The sequence below is a fragment of the Thamnophis sirtalis genome, unplaced genomic scaffold (genome assembly GCF_051295495.1).
Source record: "Thamnophis sirtalis isolate CommonGarterSnake01/CBP01778 unplaced genomic scaffold, rThaSir2_p1.2 scaffold_11, whole genome shotgun sequence".
Lineage (NCBI taxonomy): Eukaryota > Metazoa > Chordata > Lepidosauria > Squamata > Natricidae > Thamnophis > Thamnophis sirtalis.
Window position 1 is genome coordinate 47,279,493 of NW_028261391.1, and position 25,573 is coordinate 47,305,065.

Sequence of the window (25,573 nt, forward strand, 5' to 3'; positions counted from 1 at the left end):
AGAGAATAACAGATTTGGGAAAGCTGTCCCTAACTTTTTATGTGGCAGGATATATAATTGATTAAATGGGATGCTCTTCTGACAAGCACATTTAGTACTGTAATACACCCGAGCCACTCAAAACACGATTATAAAGTTGCATTGCTTTTACTATCTAGATAATATGCACAATTAATATCCAAAGACCATAGACATTATTACAAATAATCAGTCCTAGTAGATGAATGGCATTAGCATACAGAAACAATAAGAAATACCATTTTTGGATGAAATGAACAGAAACATTCGGTTCAAAATATTCTTAAAGATCCATCTTATCCTGGGCACCCTTTTTTTGAATTATTACCATCTGGCAGACGGTACAGGATAATAAAAACAAGAACAAATAGGCTGAAAAATCCCAGGGCAGTAACTACCGTATTTTTCAGAGTATAAGACACACCTTTTTTCCTCAAAAAAGAGGCTGAAAATCTGGGTGCATCTTATACATCAAATACAGCATTTTTGCCTCCCAAAGCCCCGCCCCTTCACAAAAATGGCCGTGCATATCCTTATGGAGGCTTCTAGAGTGCTTCTGGAGGCTGGGGAGGGTAGAAATGAGTAAAAATGAGCCTTCCCCCCCCAGCCCCCAGCAGCACTCTATAAGCCTCCATAAGGCTATGCATGCAATTTTTTTGGCAAAAAATGGGCCAGTTTTTGAAAAAAATGGGCCATTTTTTGCTCATTTTGCCCCCACCCCCACGCCAGGAGCATATTGCAAGCCCCCCCAAGGCTATTCATGCCTTTTATTTGAAAAAAACGGGCCCATTTTTGCAGAAAATGGGCCGTTTTGGGGAGGTTTGCAGAGTGCAACCCCCCCCCTTTTGGAAAGGTCTTTAGTTAAGAGTGATTGATGAGAATTACATTGATCAAGTGCCAAGCAGAAACAAGTCTTAGGTGCTGCAGATTGTCAGCGATTTCCTTCTCCAGTAAATGGATAAATACACGTGGAAACATCTACCTACCTACTCTCTCTCTCTCTCCCCCTACCTACTGTCTTTCCCCCCCTCTCCCTCTATCTACCTACCTACTCTCTCTCCATCCCTCTCCCTACTGTATTTCTCTCTCTCTATCCCTCTATCTACCTACCTACTCTCTCTCTCCCTACCTACTGTATTTCTCTAACTACCTACCTACTCTCTCTCCCTACCTACTGTATTTCTCTAACTACCTACCTACTCTCTCTCTCCCTACCTACCTACTGTATTTCTCTATCCCTCTCCCTCCCTCCCTCCCTCCCTCCTCTCTCTCCATCTACTGTATTTCTCTCTCTCTCTCCCTCTCTCCCTACCTACCTACCTACCTACCCTCTCTCTCTCCCTACCTACCTACTGTATTTCTCTCTCGCTCCCTCTATCTATCTATCTTTCCACCTACCTACTATTTTTAAAATTTGCCTCTTCAAAATCTTGGTGCATCTTATATTCCAATGCGTCTTATACTCCGAAAAATACAGTATATTGAATTTTATGGTATAATGCATATTAATGCAATATCGGGTTTTCAATTTCAATAATATAGGATGTGAAGGATGTGTGTTTGTTTTTATTTTTATAGTTATAATGTACACTGAAGATGGCATTTAATTTCGTTGTGCGATGTGCAATGACAATAAAGTAAACTAAACTAAACAGAATTTCTTGTCAGTCTGTCCTTTTCACACACTATTCTTCCAACCATTTTCATTAAAAGAAATAATATAGAGAATTTATTAGAAAAATGACAAAGAATCATAAAGTCTTTGTTATTTCTTCCAAATTTAATTCAAGTTTGCCAAATATCTAAATGTATACACAGAGGTTTGATATTACCAAATCTCATCAGACTTGTTTTCATTAACTTCAGAAAAGAAGAGCTTATAAAATTGTTTTTTAAACTAAAAAAACCCCAAAGATAAGTGTGCTGGATAACATTTGCAGGCATGGCTTTATAAAGCATTTGACATGATCTTAGAAAATGTTTGTTTAGAGAGTAAGGAAGCTGTGTGTAATGAAAATAAACAATTAAACCACATTTGAACCATGCTTTTAAATATGTTTTAACATGTTAAATTAGGTGTCTTAAGCTACACTCAACCTTTCTGACCTACCTTTAAATATATCAACACAATTTAATAAAAAAGAAAGAATATTTTACTGGAAAAACAACTTGCCAAGTACTCATGGTATGACTTTTACACATTGTACCATACTTATTGCATATTGCTTACTGGGGAATAGTATAAGGACCAGTAAGGTACTTTTTTAAAAAGCTGGGCATGTGGAGATTGATTTAAGAACAGCTAACTAATGCTGTATTCTGCTAGTGTTTTCATTTTGTAAGGAATCACCACAGAATGTTCCATGAATTATCACTTCTTCCATATTGTTCATGAGGCATTTATCCACTAAGCCATTACCTTTGGCAAGATACTAGCTTTTGGAATCATTAGGCCAATTCCATCGGGAAGGGGGGGAGGGGAGAAAGGGGGAGTTCTTCAAATGTTCTTAGTTCAGAATGAATAAAACTTGATAGATGCATTAACACTGGAGTTTGGAGCTTGCTGAATTCAACACAGCATATTGATTAGCAAGAAACTCATCAAAAAATGGGAAATGGGAAATTTTGAATTTAAAAATTTTGAGAGCTGGAAAGTGTGGTTGAAGGTCAAACTGAGCATAGGAATATAATGTGTTTCCAACAGAAGAGGGAATCTGGAGAAGAGCTTGAGGTACAAGAGAAATATACCTATTTTTTTACTGATTGGTGTATTATGACATGAGCCTCTTTGATATTTGGATTAAAGGATTACAGATCATTTTTGTTTTATTTTAAAATGGCAAGCAACATTTTAGCTCTGGTATATAATGACATATCTAAAATAAAATGAAATACTCTTAAAACACCTAGGAATTGGAGCATGTATTTAATTAGCAGAGTTGGATTCCCTAGAAGTATTTCATGCTTCATTTTATACCTCCTACCTCTTATAATATTTGCTTATGATCTCTCATAAAGCATCAGAAGTAGATGAGATAGAGAGTTAATATATATAATCTACAATTTGTGCTTGTTTTAAGATACTAAGGAGGAAAATATCTACCCCATCCTACCCCCCCCCAAAAGAGTAAGATATGAGCAAGGATCACAAGATAGTGATTGGATAAAAATTATTTGAAAGAAGCTAGTGCTGTCTGGTTCCCCAAAATATATGCCCATGGTTTGAGGATTACTAAAACAGTCTTATTTCCTCCAGGAACAAAAGGGAATATTTCAATTTCCATATTTTTCCAGTCTAATAATCTGGTTATATTCTACAAGTGATCTCTAGCACAAAAGAGTAGCCCCACAAAATTTAGCAAATAATTTAAGAGGCAAGAAGCATTAACCTATGGCATATGTGTCTTTCTGGGGAATGTATTTAGAATATTATTGATTCTTTATGGTTCTCTTCTCTTGCTCTTCATTTTGATGCAACAACATTCTCATGGCCAAAAATAAATCTTTGACAAATTTCAATATTTCAGATATTTAGACAATGACTTTCTGCAGAGTTAGCAATATTAAATGTAAATGAGAATGGGTGGGAAACTCACAAAAAATACATCAAGTCATGACTCTTTAAAATGGACAAAAACTTTCACTTCACACTTTTCTACTGCTTGTATTACCAGAGATAAATTCACTGACTTTGTAGATTGTAGGTATACTGAATCAAATTTTGCATCAAAGCCCTTCAGAACATGACAAAGCCTATTGTTAATAGCTTCTTGTGTAAGATTTTGAGCTTTGAGTTACTTTCACTATTTAAAAAAAACTATTTTCAAGGACTAATACAATGCAATAAGCTTGAACATTCAAGAACTCTTAGTGAAACCTGACATTTGGGGAAAGTTTAGGCCAAATATAAATGTAATTACAACCACTATAAGTTGTTTTATTTAATTAAATTATGGCATCCTGCTTCTCCATTCCAATTGCTAAGAAAGTGAGTTTTATACATGTCTTTGTGAAGGAAAGACAGGCCCTTGGGCATATGGCCAAATGAGTATAAGCAATGTACTAAGGTATGTATCGTTTTAAAAGTGAAGCATTTGCATGAACTAAATATCACTTTATTGGATAATGGGAGAAGTTTTGAACTGGACCAGAGGAGAATCTTGAATGATTTCAGAATGGATGTGGCCACTGATATATATTGCTATAATAATCTGACCTCTGTGGAGCTCATCAGAAGTCTCTATGTCAGACAGCAATCCATTCCTATTTTCATTGCTAGTAAGAACAATAGGGAGACCCTTAATACTATTTACTTTTTAAAAAGGAAGAAAGAAAGATTTGCATGAGGATGTGGATGGTACTAGTCAACAGATAAAGTTCCTATAGAAGCAGTAGGCCTAGCTACGGTTACCAGTCTGAACAGCTGTAGCTGCAGGCAGATGGAACAATATTTGGTCAGACACTAGCAGCTGGCTAGCATGTTTGGCTCTTGCTGTTTCTCTAGTTCCAGGCAACTCAGCTTGACTTACTTCTTCTTTGCATTGACATTTCTGCAGACCCAGTTCATGCCATCCTTTAAAGACAATAGAAAAAGAACATTAGGTTAGACAGAATAGGTAGCCAGATCCTGATAATTTTTCTCTTAGATTGGCTTGCAAAAGCACTTTCTCAGTCTTCTCTTGGCTCCCTCTACTACAAGTAGTTCTTGATGTATGACTACAATTGTACACTGACCACACCAACTTACAGTAGCAATTCCAATCCCCCCCAATGAGATTGTTAACCAAGAATAAAGGGTCTTTAAGTGAACACCCACCCCAAGCAATTCCAGGCTTGGCCCTTCCAAATCCTGAGCCTCAGTAAAGTGAGGCACTGCCTGCAATTCCCCCCCACCCCATCTCCCCCACTCTCTGCTACTTAAATGCCCTGCACTCTGCCTAGCAGTATGCCAAGCAGCCCCAGAACTGGTTCTGGGGCTGCTTGCCATGTCCTGAGAAGCCTCAGGCATTTCAGCCCATACCAACAGCAAGTGCTGTCAAGCATTCATTTGCCCAGCTGCCTTCTCTCCCAATTCCCTGCAATGACTTTTCTCTTCTTCTGCCCATCTGCCACAGCCAAAGCAGAAGCCCCTTGCTGCCTTTTTTTCCAGACTCAGCTTCTCTAGCGAATGTTTCCTACCCATGTCTCCGAGTGCTCTCTTTGTAAAGCTCACTGTCCTTAGAATGCTGCACTGTGTCTGTAAAGCTGCACTGCCTTCAGAACACTAAGCTGTCTTCTTAAAGCTGCGGTGCCTTCAGCAGCTTTTCGAAAGCAGTGCAGCTTTATGAAGACAATGCAGTTTTATAAAGACTGTACAGTGTTCCAAAGGCTTAGGGATACACATGTAGAAAACATCTGCCTAAGAAGCTGAATCCCAAAAAAATGCAACAGTGAGGAGGAGCCTCACTCAGGAAATGGCTGTACTGTCCTTATATTATGCAAGCATCAATGATCTTTGATAGATGTCAAAATAGAAATAGAACTTTTGTTTAATACTTATGGTATCAGGACCAATATATACTATAAATATATTTGAAGTACTATGTACAATAGTAAGGCATGCATCTTGCAGTACAGGCTATTGTTGCAATAGGCTGCAGAAGCAGTAGAAGCACTTTGGTGTCTTCTAGTTGTGAATGCCCCTCCATAACTCCAACTCTAACGATCATAGATTCAATGAGCAATGATTCAATCAGAACAAGCCCAACAATCCATATTTCTTGGGGAAGACAGGGAGTAACTGAAATTCTTATTAGATAAGCGCTCATTTTAAACATAGATATAACAATTCAAGATTAGAAAAAAATAAAGTAGCATTAGTGATAAACTTATGCAAGAAACGTAAAACTATACCAACATCATCTCGACACTTTATACCTGTCTTACAAGCAAAGGTGTAATTCTTAAAAAGGCTGAAAATTTGCCATCAAACACTCACTAGAACACAAGGAAAAGAAGATGGAGAAAATGTATTTTTTGTGCTTCTCTATATAATTAAATTCATGACTTATGCACTGATGTTAATAATGCTTTGTGCTGACTCTTGGTTGTCTATTTAAGATCCCAAGCCATAGTAAATAGCCATATTACTTCCATATTACCAATTTCCAGCCAAATGTTTAGTTTTTGAGGTAGGTAAACTTCCATCTAGTTTGGGAATGCTCAAAGGGTTGCAAAGAATGTTGTGGACCATATTTAGCTTTTGAACTATTCTTTCTAAAATGAACCAAAGCAACATGGTTTAAAAATACTGCCTAAATATAGTTTTATAATAAAGAATACATATAGTTTTATAATAATTTGTACTGATTAGTATATTTTGTGATGTGGATGAAAGCGCCTTGAGAAAGCTCTAACGCCAGAATTCCTTGCACATTCACATTTTCAATTCCATTTTATAAATCCACATTATATATTAAAACATCAGCATGAACTAAACTGATCCTTATTCTGAAGTATTAGAGAGATCCAGATAGTGTGGTTGTGCATCTCTCTAGTTCACCTCAATGTCAACTCTTGGGCTGCCATTTGGGGGGAGCCAGTCCATTGCCACACCCGCTCAGCCATGCTTACACGCCACCAACACTGCCACGTTGATGTTGACTCTCTGATGTTGGTGGAGCCTATAGCTGCATGTGGCTCTGCAAGGCTTCCCTCACTATTCTGCAGAGTAACTTTTCTACTTGGGTGCAACTGCCTCCTCAGAAGTAACTCTTCTACTTGAGTGTAACTGCCTACTCTCACGTAACTCTTCTAATCGGGTGCAACTGCCTACTCTGCCGTAACTCTTCTGCTCGAATGCAGCTAACCGGGAAGGAGGCTGTGATGACACTGAGTGGGGGTGTGGCTGAGGGTGTGGGTCATGGTGATTGGTGATAGTGGTTGGGTGTCATCTGGGTGGAGGTGTGGGTGGAGCTGGGTGGGGTAATGGTATATGAGTGATGGTGTTAACTTGGTTAGAACTGACTTGGATTTGCTTACCTTTGTATCATTGTCATTTAGTGCTGGGTATCACGTAATATTAGATAGAGATAAAGTTTTTCACCAAACAAACTGACTCTCTGTTTGTATTCAACATGAACGCCGGAACATGACACTTAAATGGGAAGTACAAAATCTGCTTACAGTAAAAGCCTCTGACATTAGGAAGCATGATTGGTATAATGAACCCTATTTTCTCAGCTATGACAATGGCTTCTCTTCACTCAGTATCCAAAGCATCTTGATTAGAACTGCTCATTGAGCAATCAATGAAAATAAATCAACCTTTTCAAAAGGGTATCAGTACACGATCACAGCGGATTCCAATCGTAATTAATATTTTTAGTTAAGAAAACTCATGTTAAATAATTCAATTCCTTAAATGTGTATAATTTCTTCATCACAATATAATCTCAATCATCTTGAAGTCAATAATATTTGATTTTAAACACTACAGTATCACTTAGAAAACTATTTAAACTGACCTTCCAACCAGTACATTTGCTACAATATTTATTCTTTTTTCATATTATGCCTTGAGGCTATGACAGTTTCCCCTATTAATGTATTATCCATACTCTTCAGTTCCCTATCCCTGATCCCCAAATCAGCTCTTAACTTCCTGGGTGCTTCCCCTTTCCCATATGACATATTTACTATCCTATCCCACCAACTTCTATATATGGAATCTTTTGATATTTTCTTAATGTCATGATTCAGGAGTAAAATATCTAGCAGCTCACATGTACAGGTTTTTGCAAGAAGTTAAGTTCCCTAAGCCCAGTCTGATTTATTTCCTAGGTAAACAAATTCAAATTCAAGATTGCAACACATTTTTGCCTGAGAAGACAGAACTTCAGTTCTTGATACTAAGATCTGATTATAAATTATTAATTGTAAAAGAAAAAACACTGAGGACAAGCCAGAATCTCTCCTTAATCATAACTACAGCAAAGTAAGTCAGTGATTCCAGAGGGGAATATTTCCAAGAAAAAGAGTAAATGACTGCAACTTAAGTTACATGGAAATATCCCCCCCTCCCCCCCCCAAAAAAAGTTTTGCACAACAATATGCATTTTCAGCCTGATTGCAACCCTAGGCCAGTGTCATGCCGTAGGTATAGATGTCAGCTCTTCAAGTGGATCAAATTAGGAATCCAATGCCATATAAGCCAATACTATTTTTATAGGAAAACTATAGTAACAGAATCTTGCAAATCTGAATGCACTTCCCCACTCTCTCCCTTTATTTTTGTAAGAGGGATTTGTGTGTAATTCTTACTACTACATTCCTGCCCAGGACTCAGGATTCTTTTATCTGTTTATAGATATGAAATAAGAATCGGAAGAAGAGATATTTTTCTTTGTATTTTTAGAGAAAATGAGGCTACTGTGTAAATGAAAATGATTTCTTGTTTAAAGTTTATATAAAACTATATAAAACTATATATATATATTTCTGGTATTGCTTAATGGATTTTTGTTGATTAAGATTCAATGATGAGGCTTTATTATTTGTTAACAGATAAAAGATGAGATATAGGATGAAGAGATTTTTGGTTGAAATGTTAGGGAACATGTTATGTTACTGAAATTGTACTCATCTTGATCAAAGAGGAAGTCTTGAGTGAGTGAAAGAAGGATGATCACACCTAGGTTAATTCTGAAGGAAGAAAATTCTCTAAATTTATATGCAGTTATATGAGAGGCAAATGCTTTTTACATTTAGTCAAATTCCTGTGGGGGAGAAGGCTTAGCTGGGAAGGAAGTAATTCTGCTGACTTATCTTTCTATGAAACTATTTTTAAGCTGCAAAGAAATATCAACATATTTTTACAGTTCACGAAATATTTCAAAAGGCTAGAAATCAAACTAAAATTAATTTTTCACCTAGTTTTTCTTAAAAAAAAACCTTTTAAGAGCTTTTAGTATCACTATTCCTGGGTTAAAAGATTGCACAGTAGTTGAATTTTAAGCTTGCTTTAAAATCTAATAAAAATTTACATTCCACTAGCCAGACCATCAACAACAGTTTGCTTAGTGACCATTTGAAGTTATAACAACACTGAAAAAGGTGGTTTGTGACAGTTTTTCACACTTATGATTATTGCAGTACTCCCATGGTCACATCATCAAAATTCAGACATTTGGCAACTGACTCATATTTATGACAGTTACAGTGTCCCGGGGTAATGTGATCACCTGACAAGCAAGTCAATGGGAAAGCTAGATTCACTTAACAACCGTGTTACTAACTTAACAACTGTGGCAAGAAGAGTCATAAAATGGAGCAAAAGTCACTTAACAAACGGCCTCATTTAGCAACAGAAATTTTGGGCTCAATTGTGGTTGTAAGACAAGGCGTACCTATATACATAGATATATGATTTCAAATTTTACAGTTTGATATTATAAAATGTGATGCATGCAAGAAATGAAAACACACACACACACACACACACACACAAACACGCTTAGACCATTCGGTAAGCATTATATCTGCATAGGGCATGTTAGATACAGTGGCAGCAGAAGAATATGTCTGTCCTTGGCATGTAACTTTGTTGAAGACAAAATGCTATGTTGCTTATCTGTCTTAAAGAGCTATTCATCGTATGATACAAAGGGGAGTAAAATATTCTAATATTCTACAAGACATAATGAACAAATGTATTTCCTGTTTAAATTAACTGTGATTTTGGCCCCTTCTAGGTAAAAGCTTTTTTTACCATATGTTTTGACTGGATCACTTGTTGAAGCTCATATTGTGGATGATGGGAAATGTTTGGAAACTAAAAAAACAAATGCCAAATGAATGTAGCCATATTTATATAAATGATTCATAACTTTGAAACTGACAAATGCACAAAATACTAGGAACTCGGGACAGAAAACTGTTTATAACAAAGCGAGGCAATAGTCATCTTTGTAACATTGTTTTAGCAGAGAAAACTTGGCCTCAACAATAACAATTCTGTGATTTTTGTCCTGTGACATTATCAAGCATAAATATTAAGATTTGAGGAACAACCACTCAGCAGATTCAAGATAAGATGAACAGAAATCTGATTGGCACAAGTATGTTTTCCTAGGAATAAACTTTGTTGATTATATTAGGATTTAGTTTGATCAAACACGCATAGAGTTAGAATATTATCCTTCATCTTATACCTATTCAATTCTTCATTTTATGTTGAAAGACTTTAATAGAAACATAATGATTAATAATACATTAAAACAGGGATCGCCAACCCCCGGTCCATGGACCAGCACCAGGCCGTGCAATGCCTAGGATGAATGGGGCTTTCTGCCATGCTGCTGGACTGAAGAAAAGGGAAGGTATAGAAAAGGAATGGAAATTGGAATAAATAAAAGGTCTTTACTTCCCCCAATATCCCAATAGTTTTCTGTTTGTTAATGAATATGTTAAGCATATTAATGGAACTCTATAAGGGCCTAATCTTCAGCTTTTGAAATTGCCTTGTCTATCTTGTTATGGTCCAGAGCGCATCCCATAATGACTGAATTCTGAAAAGTAACTGAGAAAAAATGGAGCATCATCCTGCATTTTATATTCCCTTCCAGCACACTTTTACTGAGCCCTATTGTCATAAATCTTAATCTTGAACTCTTTGGTGACTCTGCCTAATGCAGTCATGCACAAACATATACACATATCCTTTTAATAGGGCCAAACCAGGATTGTAGAGGGACCACTTACAAATATAGAATGATACGTACATACTTACACTGTATATAATTTTACACAATATAATATGTAAAAGCTTATTAAAGAATTATTGGCAGCAAAAAGAAATGAAGAAGGATGGCTAAATAAAAACTGGCACAATAAACACATTATCCTTAAAACTAAATTGGAATATAGAATGTAAGTTGTTAAAGGAAATAAATAGTTACTTGAGAACAATTGAACAAGAATGGGGGTGAGATTATTGAAGCAAAAATATGAATTAGTGTGTGATTTGCAGTGGAGAAATCCATCATACATAGAACTTCCCTCTTGCCGAGTGAGTTAAAAAATTACATTTCTCTATTATAGCAGTTAGACTTATATACCGCTTCATAGGGCTTTCAGCCCTCTTGGCTCTTATTATGCACTGAAAACACAAGGATGCAAAGTAAGAGGAATATCTATCTCTTTCAGATCAGTAGAAAAGCCATTCTGCCAAAATAAACACTGTCTCCTCACCGACACGCCCTCTCCTGTCAGGGCTGAACAAGACTGAATCTGCCAGACTCGATCCCGGATTGTGTGCAAGTTCAGACCCTCTGCAATTTCTGCAGCGGGGGCTGCCGTCAGTAAATCTTGTTTGTTTGCAAATATGAGTACTGGAACGCCACTTAGCTTTTCTTCATCCACCAGCTCTGCTAGTTCCTGAAATCATAAAGACATGTGCAGAATTTTTTATAAAATGAACAAGATTTTTCCCCTTAAACAATTCTGGAGAAATATTGTAACATAATACTTTATTGTAGCAGTATAGATGCTAGAATAAAGAGTCCAGGTATGTAACATAAGCAAACACTAACACCACAATCTAAAATAAGTTTTTCTAAAATTATAAGAGAGTATAAACTAATTGCCTTCAAAGCAACAGCAATGGACTGCCATTCCCAACCCTCAAGTGACTAGTATTTATGGAACAGCCAAAGTAATATATACAAGCATAGTTATAAGCTGAATTTGCCAGTATAGTGGAACAACTCTTAAAAACAATTCATTTTAGCCTACAAATGCTTCAAATCCTGCAACCTAAATATAAATGTTAAAGTTTGATCCAGTTTATTCATCCAATATATGGATTGTTAACACAACTTTTTTAAAAAAAAATGTAAACTTCATCAGGCAGTTTTGATTATTAAAAGGAATATTGAACATCCCTGTATACTGGCCTCATGTACTCATTATTTAGGTATTCAATGAGTGCATTGAAGATTAAATACAAACTGATCCTGCAAATATCATTCTAAACGAAATTCATGGTTAAGATCATCTTTAAAAACACTCCTAAAATTAAAATAAGATAACCTTTATTGTTATTTTTTACTGTGAGGGATAGGAACTTATGATACAGCGTACTCAAATTTTACATTTTCTGTTAGTGGCATAAAAGAGAGAGGAACATATACTTTGGGTTGCTGGATGCAGCTGGAAAAGTGTTATAATTATGAAAGGATAATAGCCTAATGCTTCAAATCATTGCTCATATAACATGGATCCTTACATAATTCAACTGATGTGATCATTGTATAACAAATCAGAATTTACCAATCACTGCATTAAATTATCAGGAAAATCTTCATATTTTAAAGATGGTATAACAGAGTCTATATAATTCAGATCTGAGTGCAAAAAATAAAAATTATTTGGGTCAAACTTATGAAAATTGAAAGGGAACTTTAAAAATAATTTCCCTGTTTTCAGCTAATTACCAACTTTGATAGAAAGTTGTAACTTAAATGAAACTCAATTTTTAAGTTCCACCTCAAAATCTGAAAAAAATTCATTGTGCTATATCCCTATTTTCAAAAGTTACTTACTTGACCAGTTTCTTCAAATCTTTTTCTATCAGCACTATCAATGACATAAATCTAGAAAGCAAATAAGGAAAACAGGCTTAAAAATTCAACTGTACAATGCCATTCCAGAGACAGTACATTTGTAATAACAAGTTTCTGCAATAATAATCTCTCAAAAGGAAGTAATTAATGGCTGTTTAAATTAATAGAACTTGAAAAAGGGCAAAAAAACAGTCTAGAATAAAATTGTTAGCCCTTTTTTAATGTTTTGTAACACTTTTTTCAGCTGTGAGAAGTATCTAAAAAACACAGAATTCTCAGAGGGAAAGACTGTAGCTTGGCAATATTAGGTATAGGGAGAAAAATATACAGGGTTTTGCTTAATAAGTGATAACTTACCAATGTACCTGTAATCACAAGTTGTGATTACTGGTACCTCACAACCCATTCTTTTTGTAACTTGGCTTCTGGCCTCCTTTACGTTTTTTGCTTCTCTGAATAATTGGGTCCGGGGGGGGGGGGTGTAAGAAAAAATGAGTGCAGAAAACCTCTGACTCCTGGTGTTTATGGCTGCAATCTAGTAGAATTGAGCCCATATTTTAACCACCACAAAGCATTTAAATGAAGCCTTTCCAATTGTAAGTTAGGATCTCAACTTACAAATAGGAGCACTATCTTCCAGGTTTTTTCGGATTGGGAAACTATAGTTACTAATTTAAGAACAAATCTGAATCCTAGACTATGTTATGAGGTTCATTTAGGATTCTGGTTTCCTGTAAAACTAGAAAGTGTTTTGTCCCAGTTCAAAGTTAAAAGAAGGGGGGAAGATGATGATGGCAATGATTATGATGAACTGAACGAAGACTACTATATTTAAGACTGTTATGTATGAAAAAGCAAATGGCTTGTGTTTGTGGGCAGTTTCATTCAAATTTTTGGTTATTGTCCAAACTAAGCTAATATAATCCTTTGAAATGTATACTGGACATCAAGCTTGACAATTTTGTCATTCTAGGATGTTTAGTAGTTGCATAACTGGTCATGGGAGCAATTTATATACATCATCCCAAAGACAACATTTATAATAATGACATGCTTTTATAGTACTGATGAAACATTGGGATAAGCATCAAGAGACAGCTATGTTTGCAGAACCACTCACAAGATCCCTGGAGCATCTGACTGTCTCTAGGACTTCTCATCTAAGCTTAACTTATGAGAAGCACCTGGCTAGAACTGGAGAACGCAGACCTAATGCCAACACCACAATGAACAGCATTGCATCAAGCAGGACACATATGCATTATCAAGTCTCTACTTCCATATCTAGAAGGTTTTGTGCCAAGCAGCTGCAGATGTACGTCTGAATATGCAATCATTCAAATATACACACCTTTATTTGTTCATAGCTTCCAAATAGCACAGGTGTGGGAGACTGAAGTATCTCCCATTCAAACACACCTGCGTGTTTATGAATGTGCAATCACTTCATGTGTTAAAAATATTTTTGGAGGGGCCTCTCACTTGCGCAAAGTTCTTCAACTCTGAGCCAAGATAGGCTTCTTAGCTAGCATGCTGTCGGTTTACAAAAATCCCTTCAAGGCAAATCAAACTACTGTAATGTAGCCCCTAATCCAGCTTTCCCTTTACTATAATAGTGGGTTAAAAAGGAATAGCACAAGAAATTATGCCTTTGGGTTTAAAATCTCAATATGAAAGATGTTTGGATAAATCGTTTTTGAAAGAAAATTGTTATGTGTAAAGGTTCCCCTTGCACATATGTGCTAGTCGTCCTCGACTCATCTCTGTTTCAAAACCAAAAAGCCAGCGCAATCCAATGACTTCTCCGTGGTCATGTGGCTGGCATGACTAACCGCCAAAGGCACATGGAACACTGTTACCTACCCACCAAAGTGGTCCCTATTTTTCTACTTGCATTTTTACATGCTTTCGAACTGCTAGGTTGGCAGAAGCTGGGACAAGTAACGGCAGCGCTAGGAATTGAACTGCCGACCTTTTTGATTGACAAGCTCAGCATCTTAGCCACTGAGCCACCACGTCCATTATGTGTAAAAACTGAATTTGCTCACTGTGTTTGTGTGTGAGCAATGTCAGTTTTCTTTTTAAACCTCTTAGATTGAAGGAATTTAAACACATTTCTTTGCTTCATAATTGTACAAGAACAGATTAGAGTTTAAATATCAGTATCTAATTAAAATATTTATAGGATAATTAAACTTGCCAAGATACAATATATATTGTTAATCACATGCTATTTTGTCCACATAGAATCTTAGCATCTATTACTCAAGTTACAGCCATACTTTACTTGAATAGATCATTCATATGAATCACCCAACTATTGCATGGGAATATATTCATTCCATTGCTGCTAATTTACCAACAAGTAACATCCTAAATGTAACAATAATCTTGTACAGAATCTACATAAGATCAGCAGGGAGTTTCTTTTGTGATCTAGAAAGTCTGTCTTTGAAATAAAAAAATTCTTCAGGCAGCTTTCTTCAGCACTAATGCTAATGTCCAAGTTGAAAATTTTTATTCATTAATCCTTTGAAAAACTCTCTCCATTTTACATCTATTTTATATTTAGTTGTTTGGACTATCCCAACTGCTCTTCTTTTCTACATGTTTGAATATTTTAATTGATGGCTTCCTTTTTCAAATAAATTTTGATATGTTTAATTGAAAATAGTATAAATATCAGCAATTATTCTAAACTTTACCTTCACTATGGTTCAAAAATACAACTAATTGAAATGATGCAGTATTAAAGTTCCAAACTGGGCTGTTAGTCACTGATCCATTAGCAGCCCTTGTACTTTGGTTATAAACTTCCTACAGCAAAATATTATCTTTAAGTTGAAACCAATGGGCAAGGATACAAGTGTTAATATTCCCAAGCAGGGTGGGAGCAGATCAACAATACAAGAATAAATTCTGCTGCAATCATCCTGGTACTGCCAGCAAAACTCTACTATTGGCAAACTGCTGCTAGCAGAAATTACAAAGTAGAGGGCAGCAATTATTTATCTACTCCACTTTCTCATACGATTTCAGGGAATCTAGAATCCATGGATTTACATTTGACAACACTGCTTCTGCCAGAATATTCAGCCTGTACTTTTAGCATTACATTTTCCAGAGAGGTAGTTAGGTTTGTTGGCTATAATTAAAATATGTGACTCAAGGAATTTAAAAACCTGTATATTTATTTCAGTAAAGCTTTTATGGTTATACTTGGTTTCATCAGATGCATAAAGCTTTATTCTGAGTGAAGATTGTACAAATACCCACTCTCATGGCCTTCAGGAAAGCTGTAAAAACTTGGCTGTTCTGGCAGGCTTGGGGCTGTTGACCTCACTGTTGAGGTCCAACCCCGATTAGAATGAATGTATGAGGTGTTGCTATTTTAAACGGTTTTCTTTTGTTATGTGTTCGTTATGTGTCTTTTTTTTTCTCTTTATTTTTGTAAGCCGCCTGGAGTCCTTCGGGATTGGGCGGCATATAAATGTGGTTAAGTAAATTAAATTAATTAAATTAAATTAAATAATAAATAGTAATAAATAGTATATCTGACAAAAATAAAAATCAGGACATGCTGATAATGGTACTTACCTCTTAAAAATGACCATTTAAAAAAATAATATTTGGCTGTGATATCAGATATGCCTGCCTTGCTGAATTGATCTACAGTTTAAAAACATTTTTTTGCCCATTATTGTATTGTATTGTATTATTGTATGATATTGTCATCTGAGCCCAGATGAAAGCCTGGCTTACTTTATGTTACCATATTCAGCCACAATTATATGTAATGCATGAATCTGGATCCGTGGTTCTCCTAGCTCCCACTTTCCAATGAGCAAAGAAATGGGTTAGTAAGAAGAATGTGAAACAGAGCTATCTCAGGAATAGCATTTCCACTAGTCTAGCTTTCATTTCACCATAGTTAAGAAATTACTTGAAATCAAAGAGGGCATTACAAAAGATTCAGTTGTCTCTAATTTGGGGACAATGGCACCAGCCCTAGTTGGCAACTTAATTTTATTATAAAAATAATAAAATTATTTAAAATTAAGTAATGAAAAAGGTCAGAAAGCAACAGGCAGCTAATCTTTACAAGTTGGCTTGAGCTTTTGGGCATAGAAAGAGTAGTGTTCAAATGGTTTACCTGATTTATGGGATTACTGGCAGGTTAGTCTACTAGTAATGCTGAGTTAAATTCAGTCTTCTTTCTATGAATATGGCTTTTGTCTCTGTTTATTCCATGGTAACAAAACACAATCTCTTAATTGCAGCTGAACTAAGCATAAACTAGTTTCGCTACTCCCTTTGTTAGACTCTTAACATCTATCCTCTGGTCTCACTGGATTTCCCCCCTACTGAATTATCAGATAATTCTGTTTGTGCTGCTGCTGCTGTTTTGCAAAAGAAAAATGTTCACCTCACTCTGACACTGATATACCTGTATTAACTGGAATGTCTCTGCAGCAACATATGTCCTGATAAGATCTGAACCATTCTTGGAAGTTTATGAGCTCTCCATGCAGGCCTCCTCTTCACCAGGGTACAGAGTTGATTTGGTTTTATAATTGGCAAACTTCTACTTCCCCTGCATTACTCTCCATTCTTACATGGAAATTTTTGTTCATAGAAAGTCTGACTTTAAACTTTCTAGAGAAGCTATAGATTGCTGTTGTTATGCTTTTCTCTTCAAACTTATGGTGATTTGTAACTTAGAAATGCTCTGGTACTTTTTTGCTTTTCTGGTTCCAGATAGTCCTCCTTAACAATCATTCACTAAAGTACAGCTTGAAATAACAACTGCCTTAAAAAGGGTGTTTATGACTTGTAAAGCTCTTCCGACCATTGCAAAATGCTGAATCCCCGCTTCCCCCTTCCAGTCACATGACTGTGATCTGGGTGTGTGGCAACTTGTTTGCACCTACAATTGGTTGCCAAGCGCTCTGCAATCATGTGATGATTTGTAAACTTCTCTACCGGCTTCCCCAGAAAGTCACTGGGGAAGCTGGCAGGGAAGATTGAAAGCTGCTATCATTTACTGAGAGGACTCATATTCATCTCTGGGAGCTGGCTGAAAAACTCCCTGTCAAAAGATTTCAGCTCTGTGCAAGCTGAAATCTATCTCTCCATGCCTAGATAGCACCTGCAGAACTGTGAGAAAAAAGGATTTCTAGCTCTGTAATTGCTGCCAAAATCCAAACAGACATGTGGCTGAAATTCTTCTCTCTCTGAAACTCTGTCCCTGTAGAGCTGCAGAAAGCATCATACCTGCAGAGCTGCAAACCGCTCTGTGTCTGTGGAGTTGCGGTGAGAAAAGGATTTTTAGCTCCATGTCTGCTTGGATTTTGGCTGCTGAAATCCAAACAGGCATAGGGCTGAAATCCTTCTCTCCCACAGTTCTGCAGACACAGAGCTTCAGGGAGCTCCATGCCTGCAGAGCTACTGGGAGTTTCATGTCTATGGAGCTGCAGAGAAAGATTTTTAGTTCTATCCCTGCTTGGATTTTAGCTGCCAGTAAAGATAAATGGGTTGCTTTGCATACAGTGGTGTGACACTACACAAGCAGAGCAAGCTAAGGCCCCCCAGGCCTCGTGGGGCAGGGAGCAGTCTAAGATGTCCTGGGCTATAGCAGCCTTGCATCCCACTGCAGCACAGCTCCAACTTGTGCTTGGTCTGTACTGGGACTCCCAGGGCCACATGCATCACCGAGGCACTGCTGCACTCCACTTAAAAAATTGTGCTATTGCTTAATGGCCACAACTGGAAGATCAAGGATTGAAATCATTGAGTGAAGCAGTCACATGACATCTTGCTTAATGATGGTTTCATTTAACAACCAAAATGCTGGTCCCAATTGTGGTTGTTAAGTGAGGACTACCTGTATGTTTTCTACAATAAATATATAGATGGTCTCTTCCTCACTGGATATTACTTCATGCATTATGCATGTTTTATGCAGTAGTGAATCAATGAGGAACTTTGTAACTGATGGTAACTTCTCCTTTTAATATTCAGGAAGATATGGACTATCTGCCAGGTCCCAAGAATAATATGGACTGTCTGCCACACCAACTTTGGATTCTCCTGCTATTCTGGTTCTGCGAATATCTAGTTTTCTATCTAAATTAAATACTATTGGATTTTTTTATAGAAAGATAATAGGAATGCCACATAAGGCAAGAAACTATTTCTTGGCCTCAATTTGCCATCTGTAATAGGAAATAATGCTGCCTTATTTTAAAGAGCTATTGTCACAAACATCACCATAATAATTAACACAAATCTGAGAATATTGAGTGAGTGGCATGTGGTGGTGATGGAAGGAAGTTCCCAAATGTGATGTGCAAAAGATACCAAAATGGGAACAGCTCCTTAAAATGTTCCTTCCCTATGTGAAATTCAGTTGTCTATTGGAAATATTTTGTCTCTGTTTAAAATAGCATTCAAGAATAAATATGGGTATGAATGAAATGATCCCACATTATAACTCGATCCATTCTTTTCAATCTGAAATATCACCTAATTTCAAACAGAAGGCAATATCAAATGAAACTATCAGGTAGTACATGGCTGAGTTAAAGTAGTTAAGAATAAAAAGGTTTTGGGAGAAGGAGGATCCCGTCGCGATGTCACAACGTGCGGTCTCGATAATCCGAGACCGCCGTTGGCACTTTTGGCGCTGGACAGTCCATTGAGACCTAAACCGTCCCACAGAGATGGTGATCAGGAAGACAAAGCCTTGCTGGTCTCTTTAAGCCGGCGGTAAACAGGCAGCCCCCAGGCTGATGAAATCGGGATGCTCCGGAAGGAAGAAAGTGAAAAGAGAAAATGAGTCCATCTGGTGAGGTATTTTTTCTATTTTGCAAAAGACTGCACAAAGAAATTTTTCTTTAAAATCAAATTAGACCCTTAAGCAAAAGAACTGAGCGGTGAAATTAACCCTAATTGAATTGCTGTGGAAAGCTTTTTTTTCCTTTGTAACTATTCTTTGTGGATTGAAGGTCTTGCAGCATTTCTCATTTCTCCTCTTAAAGTGAACGCCTTGATTTTTTTTCTTCTCTTTTTGTTGCTTTATTTTTTTACTTCTGGATTAAAGCCTTCCTTCTTACTTTAACAATTCTTCCTATTACTTGTTATTAAATTTCACTAAAAGAAATTTAAAGAACTTTGCTTCCTATAAGCCAGAGATAAATATTTGAAAGTGAAAAGTAGCACACTGCCACTCGGAGGTCAGAGGCTGGGGTTTTTGAAGCAATGTATCTATTTTCTTTCCTTCTTTGGCTTCACTGACTTTGTAGCTGAACATTTTGCAACTTGTTTACATAAACTGATAAAGAGCCAAGGGCAGGAATTGTTTTCACAGGTGCCTTTGAGAACTATTTTGGCAGGGGAAAGAAAGGGGGGGGGAACAGAACCCTTCTCCTTTGAAGAACATAAAAGAACTTGTGTTCAAATCAATCTAAAATTAAAAAAATAAAAGGGGCCTGGAAGGCTAGAGTGGCAGTGGCTATTAGTTTTTTTCTTTCTTTCTTGTTTTGTAAACATGGATCAATATTCAGGTGAGGAAACCTTAAAATTCCAAAATATCTTGGCTGGAATTCAAAATCTATTGGAAGGATATGGGAGAATTGAGAAGAAGTTGGAAAGACTAGTCTTCCTCATAGCAAAAGTTGGGGTTGGAGCCCCCAAAATTAAATCTATATGAAGATATAGAAAATAAAGATAAGATAATAGATGAATTTATTAATGGAGCAAATGTGGGTGAAAGTGGAAAGAAGGGAATATGGAAAAGGGAATTTGACGAATTGGAGCTCTACCCCAGATTCCAGGACACAGAAGAAAAAAAATAGCAATGATGATGGACAAGAAGAGAAATTTTATCAGAAGCAAGATTGACAACCAAAGACAAACTAATTTTAGTAGCAGCTGGTGGGCAACAAGATTACCTGAGAGATCCTTCAAGCAATGAATTGCGGAGAGAAGTCTATAAAAAGCTTATAAAGGAGATAAAAAGAAAACTGACACCACAATTGTCAAGAGAGATAAGACTGTTTCGTTACTGGAACGATACAGGGTGACACTGAAAGTTGATAATAAAAAAATAGTTGATTTTGGTGATTAATAAGTAGGAATTTTGTAACTCTTAGATTGTTTTAGATTGTTATCAAATGTTTATTCGCTAACAATTAATTAACTATAATAACAATAATGAAATGATAATGGATACAGCTTAATGATATATACGTGTATTGGCAATCTAGTAAAAGAAATTTGGATACAAATTGCAAATTGTGACTTGTGAAATAGACCTATAAATTTTATTAACAATTTTTATTTAGATCTTGTTATAAAGTTTTAAGGTTTTTTTTGGGGGGTGGGGTCTGACGAGAGGAGATGGGACATAAATAGTAAATGATTTTTAGCCAATTATAATAACAACAAGGAAATGTTAATGGACATTGTTTAACAATATATACATGCTATGGTATTGGCAAAAGTAACTTGGATATAAATTCTAAACAGTGAGTTGGGGTGGGGGAAGGTTTAGAAACTTTATTAATTGATTTTTACTTAAAAGATGTTATAAAGGTGTAACATTGGATGATTTTTTGAAATAGTTAATGAATGCCATTATGTGGTTGTGTCTTTAAGTATGACTGATTTGAGGTTAAAACATATTCAAATAATTGTAGTCAAATGAGAATTGTGGTACATTGATAGTTAGAAATACAAATATTTTTGATTTAAAGTGTATAATCTAATATGAACTATAAGTAATGACTGTGGAAGAAATGCACGAAAGTTATCTGTAACTAATTGACATGCTTTCTACAAGATGTAATGAAAGATGATTCTTTTTTGTGTTTTTGTTTAATTAAAATTTTAATTTTTTTAAAAAAAAGAATAAAAAGGTTTTAAAGCTTTCATAAATTGACATATACATACTTACTTTGCAAAATGCACTTCCTGTCTAGTACAAAATAAATGGATGTATTTAGCAGCAACATATCTTAAATGTAAAGTCTCTGTGTTATCTAATATACCATACAATGTATCCAATGCTTACCAAGATATCAGTGTTCTCAAAATAATTTCTCCAATATGGCCTGATTTTCCTTTGTCCACCAATATCCCACACATTCAACTTGAAACCTTGGGCTTGCACACTTTTAATGTTAAAACCCTATAATAAATAAAGTTAAAACAAAAAAAAAAACATGAGTGGATACAGTACATGGCTACAGTTTTATTGGCTCACATCTTATATATCGCAACCCTGGAAAATGTAACAAGATAAAGCCTATATCACTATTCAGATGAATTATAGCAATAGCAATAGCAGTAGACTTATATACCGCTTCATAGGCCTTTCAGGCCTCTCTAAGCGGTTTACAGAGAGTCAGCATATTGCCCCCAACAATCTGGGTCCTCATTTTACCCACCTCGGAAGGATGGAAGGCTGAGTCAACCCTGAGCCGGTGAGATTTGAACCGCTGACCTGCTGATCTAGCAGTAGCCTGCAGTGCTGCATTTAACCACTGCGCCACCTTGGCTCTTAGAGTTGACTGTAGGCAAGGTGAAGGATATAGTAGTAGCCTTGCCGAGTCGGGATCTATTTATGTCAGTTAAAAATATATATGTGGCAGCTTATAACGAGAAAGGAGGGGCACACAGGGAAGTCAAAGAATAAGGGGAAAACCAAATGCCTCTGTTCTGAAAGCCAAACCAAATTGGCAGGTTAATCAGAAGCAAAACTCTGTACCTGACTTCATGTAAGAAAAGTAGAAGTACCAGCTAAATTTGTGAAAGACCCATTTCATCAATTAAAGCTCCAACTGAAAGGGTGTGCAACTAGAAAAACGAGAAGTGATGCAGACTGGCCACAAGCTGCAGCACAATACAAATACAAGGGATGGGTTCTAAGCTTAGAACCGGAGAGTGGATTTTGCTTTGAGGTGTGGGAAGATTTCATCAGCAAATCCTTGCAATCCAGACCTAGAGTACAAATCTCCAGCACCACCTGCTGGCATTTCTGAGATGCTCATAATTGGATATTATTTGAGACTTCACTTGCACAAAAAAGAAACAAAAAAATGCCTGAGTTATATTACAATCTACTCTTTTAATGAATATATTACATACAACATATATACTACAAGTAGTATTCAACTTCAACCATTCATTTAGTGTCCATTTGAAGTTATTGCAGCCCTGAAAGTTACTTTTCATGCTTACAGCAGTTGCAACATCCCCATAGTCCTGTGATCAAAATTTGGACCCTTCGCAAAAGGTTCATATTTACAATGGTTGCAGTGGCCTGGGGTCACCTTTTGCAACTTTCTGACAAGAAAAGTGAATGGGGAAACCAGATTCACTTAACAACCGTGTGATTGACTTAACAACTGCAGTAATTCACTTAACAACTGTGGCAAGAAAGGTAATAAAATGTGGCAAAACTCACTTTGCAAGACATTTTGGACTCAACTGTGGTTGTAAGTTGAAAAGTATTGTATACATAGTACCCAACAGCGTAACTAGATCAAAGGTTCTTAACACCATTGCTCAAAGGTCATTTTGTAGCCATTCTTTTTTTTTTTTTGTTATTATGAATTGTGGTGAAAAAAAAGGTAGGACCTGCTGCAAAGACCCAAGGGAAGTTATAAACAGATGATGTTGTCAAGATCCCCTTAAATTATGGGAACAAAGCAAAATAATTGCATGATTATATCATAAATCACACAATTGCATCTGTAAATAGCAAGCAATTATGGGACCATAGAGTTGAAAATAGCCGTTGAAGGCCATTCAGTCCAACCACCTGTTCACTGCAGGAATCCAAATTAAAGCATCTCCATATAGATGAATGTCTAGCTTCTGTTTGATTATATCTAATGAAGGGAAACCCAATGATCAATGGTGATCATTCTACTATTTACCAGCTCCTGGGCACATTATAACATCTACATTTTTGATTTAACAAAATTAAAAAGGAAGCAAGTATACTTCAAATTCAAGAGCTACTCTAACCTTTATTTCCCACAATGATCCTAAACGCCAAATAGGTTTTTTAGACATTTTTAGAAATAAAGCTAGTGATTGCGTTTGTAATTCCAAACTATTTGGAAATTTATTATCTGCCCAGTAATTTTTATCAGAATAAGATAAGCTGGGCTTGATAAAGAATATCTTAAAGACTTGAAAAAATTTCAGGGTGTAACCATATCAATCTACTTTTTGAGAAACAGTTGTTTGATAAATTTTAATATCAGTTGGAACATTCTGTAAAAGGGTAACCCTAATGGCAGCAATTAGGATTTCTTTGATTACCCATGACATGCGCTAAAATGTTAAATGTGCCACTGACTTAAAAACTTGTGGGTGACATTTCATCTTTTGAACAAGCACTAATATGGGCTTTCTACCTTAAGAAAGGTTATTTAAAATATACAAACATTTCTGTCTCTAAATACATTTGTGTACATATATGTTACCAGTATTACAATTTCAATGGATAAATTTGTGTATTCAACCCTGACACATTAATATTTTAAATTGTGAAGCAGTGAAAGTTAAAGGTAAGGGTATGTGGACATGCCATTATCACTATATTTCTATTTGTATCATAATAGAATGCTTCTCTTTCTTAGATTACATTCCACTGTTGTTTCATGACCTAACAAAAGAAAGAAATTTCAAATATTATTGGCTATTATCGATTTCAAAATCAGAAATAAAATAATGGCTGCTGTCATAATTTTGTAAAACAAATTGTGCAGCTTAAAGGGACTCATTACTACTTGTACCATTATACCACTGAAATCTGGAAATGGAGTTGTATGCACATCCAATGTAAATGTATTTTTAGAATTCTTTGCCAAACGTCAAGATATAGTCTTATATTTAATCATGGAATATCTGTCACATCAGTAATACCATCTTTCGTTTACCTGGGTTGGAGTGATATGGGTGATATCTTCAGATGCCAGTTGTTTCAAAAGTGTGGTTTTGCCTGCATTATCCAATCCCAGGAGCAGGATCCTAACCTCCTGGTCTGGTGCACTCTTCAATTTACGCAGAATTGATAGTAAGCCCTGTCAGTCAAATAGAGAGGAAACTTGGTATTTCAATCATCACCACCAAGACCTATTTTTGGAACGTACATATGCTATTCCCAATATATACTAAGCACTACACGTTAATAAATTATACAGTTCCCTAGCTACAGATTCATAATATATGATTCAAAAATCAGGGACAAAATATCCCCCGAATGGATAAGATTTAAAAAGAAGTAAAGGAATAAAATCTATTCATCCATACCCTATCTATTATTTTAAAATAAAACAGAGTATTAAGAAGGAACACCTGAAACAAATTTAATATTTATTCATTTCTTAAATAAAGGAGGACAAAAAGCAATTGTATATAGAAAAATCATCTACATTTTCTTAATAAAAACAGTGCCATATATAACAATCAGCACAAGAAAGTGATTTTGTAAGAGCGTTAATATTTGACGAACAAAGGGACTGAGGTGAACAAAGAAAAAACAATTAACGTTTTGAAATGGGTGAAGGTATGAAGAAAGAGGTTATAAGAGGTTATTTGTATACAGAACTAGAAAACCTGTGACCTCTTAAATCAACCTTTCAGACATATTTCCTTATCATATGCCTCAACGCCCTCAACAACAGAATTTCTAATGTACTGCCTTCACTGGAAAAGATAGGATACATGCAGAGATGTATCTGCCTTGCAAACAGTCCTTGTTGAACTACCATATCTTTTGGAGTATAAGACACATCTCCCCCTCACAAAAAAAGAGGGTGAAAATCTGGGTGTGTCTTATACACTGAATACAGCAATTTTGGCTTCCTGAAACCCCGCCTCCTTCACAAAATGGCTGTGCAGAGAGTTTGGGAGATCTGCAGTGTGCTCCTCGGGGG

The 25,573-nt window shown here is 36.1% G+C and overlaps 1 protein-coding gene across 2 annotated transcripts in view; it reads right to left on the reverse strand.

Annotated features, from left to right (window-relative positions):
* Nucleotides 1-1,776: 1,776 nt before the first annotated feature.
* Nucleotides 1,777-25,573, reverse strand: part of ARL3 (ARF like GTPase 3) — a 31,477-nt gene continuing 7,680 nt past the window's right edge. For both annotated transcript variants that reach the window (XM_014075677.2, XM_014075671.2), the window contains exons 2-6: nt 24,575-24,718; nt 21,694-21,810; nt 12,600-12,650; nt 11,248-11,433; nt 1,777-4,591 (exon numbers count right to left, since the gene is read on the reverse strand). In XM_014075677.2, the coding sequence (XP_013931152.1) occupies nt 4,544-4,591; nt 11,248-11,433; nt 12,600-12,650; nt 21,694-21,810; nt 24,575-24,718 (546 nt within the window). In that variant the 3' untranslated portion in view covers nt 1,777-4,543. The remainder of the gene's footprint in view (nt 4,592-11,247; nt 11,434-12,599; nt 12,651-21,693; nt 21,811-24,574; nt 24,719-25,573) is intronic.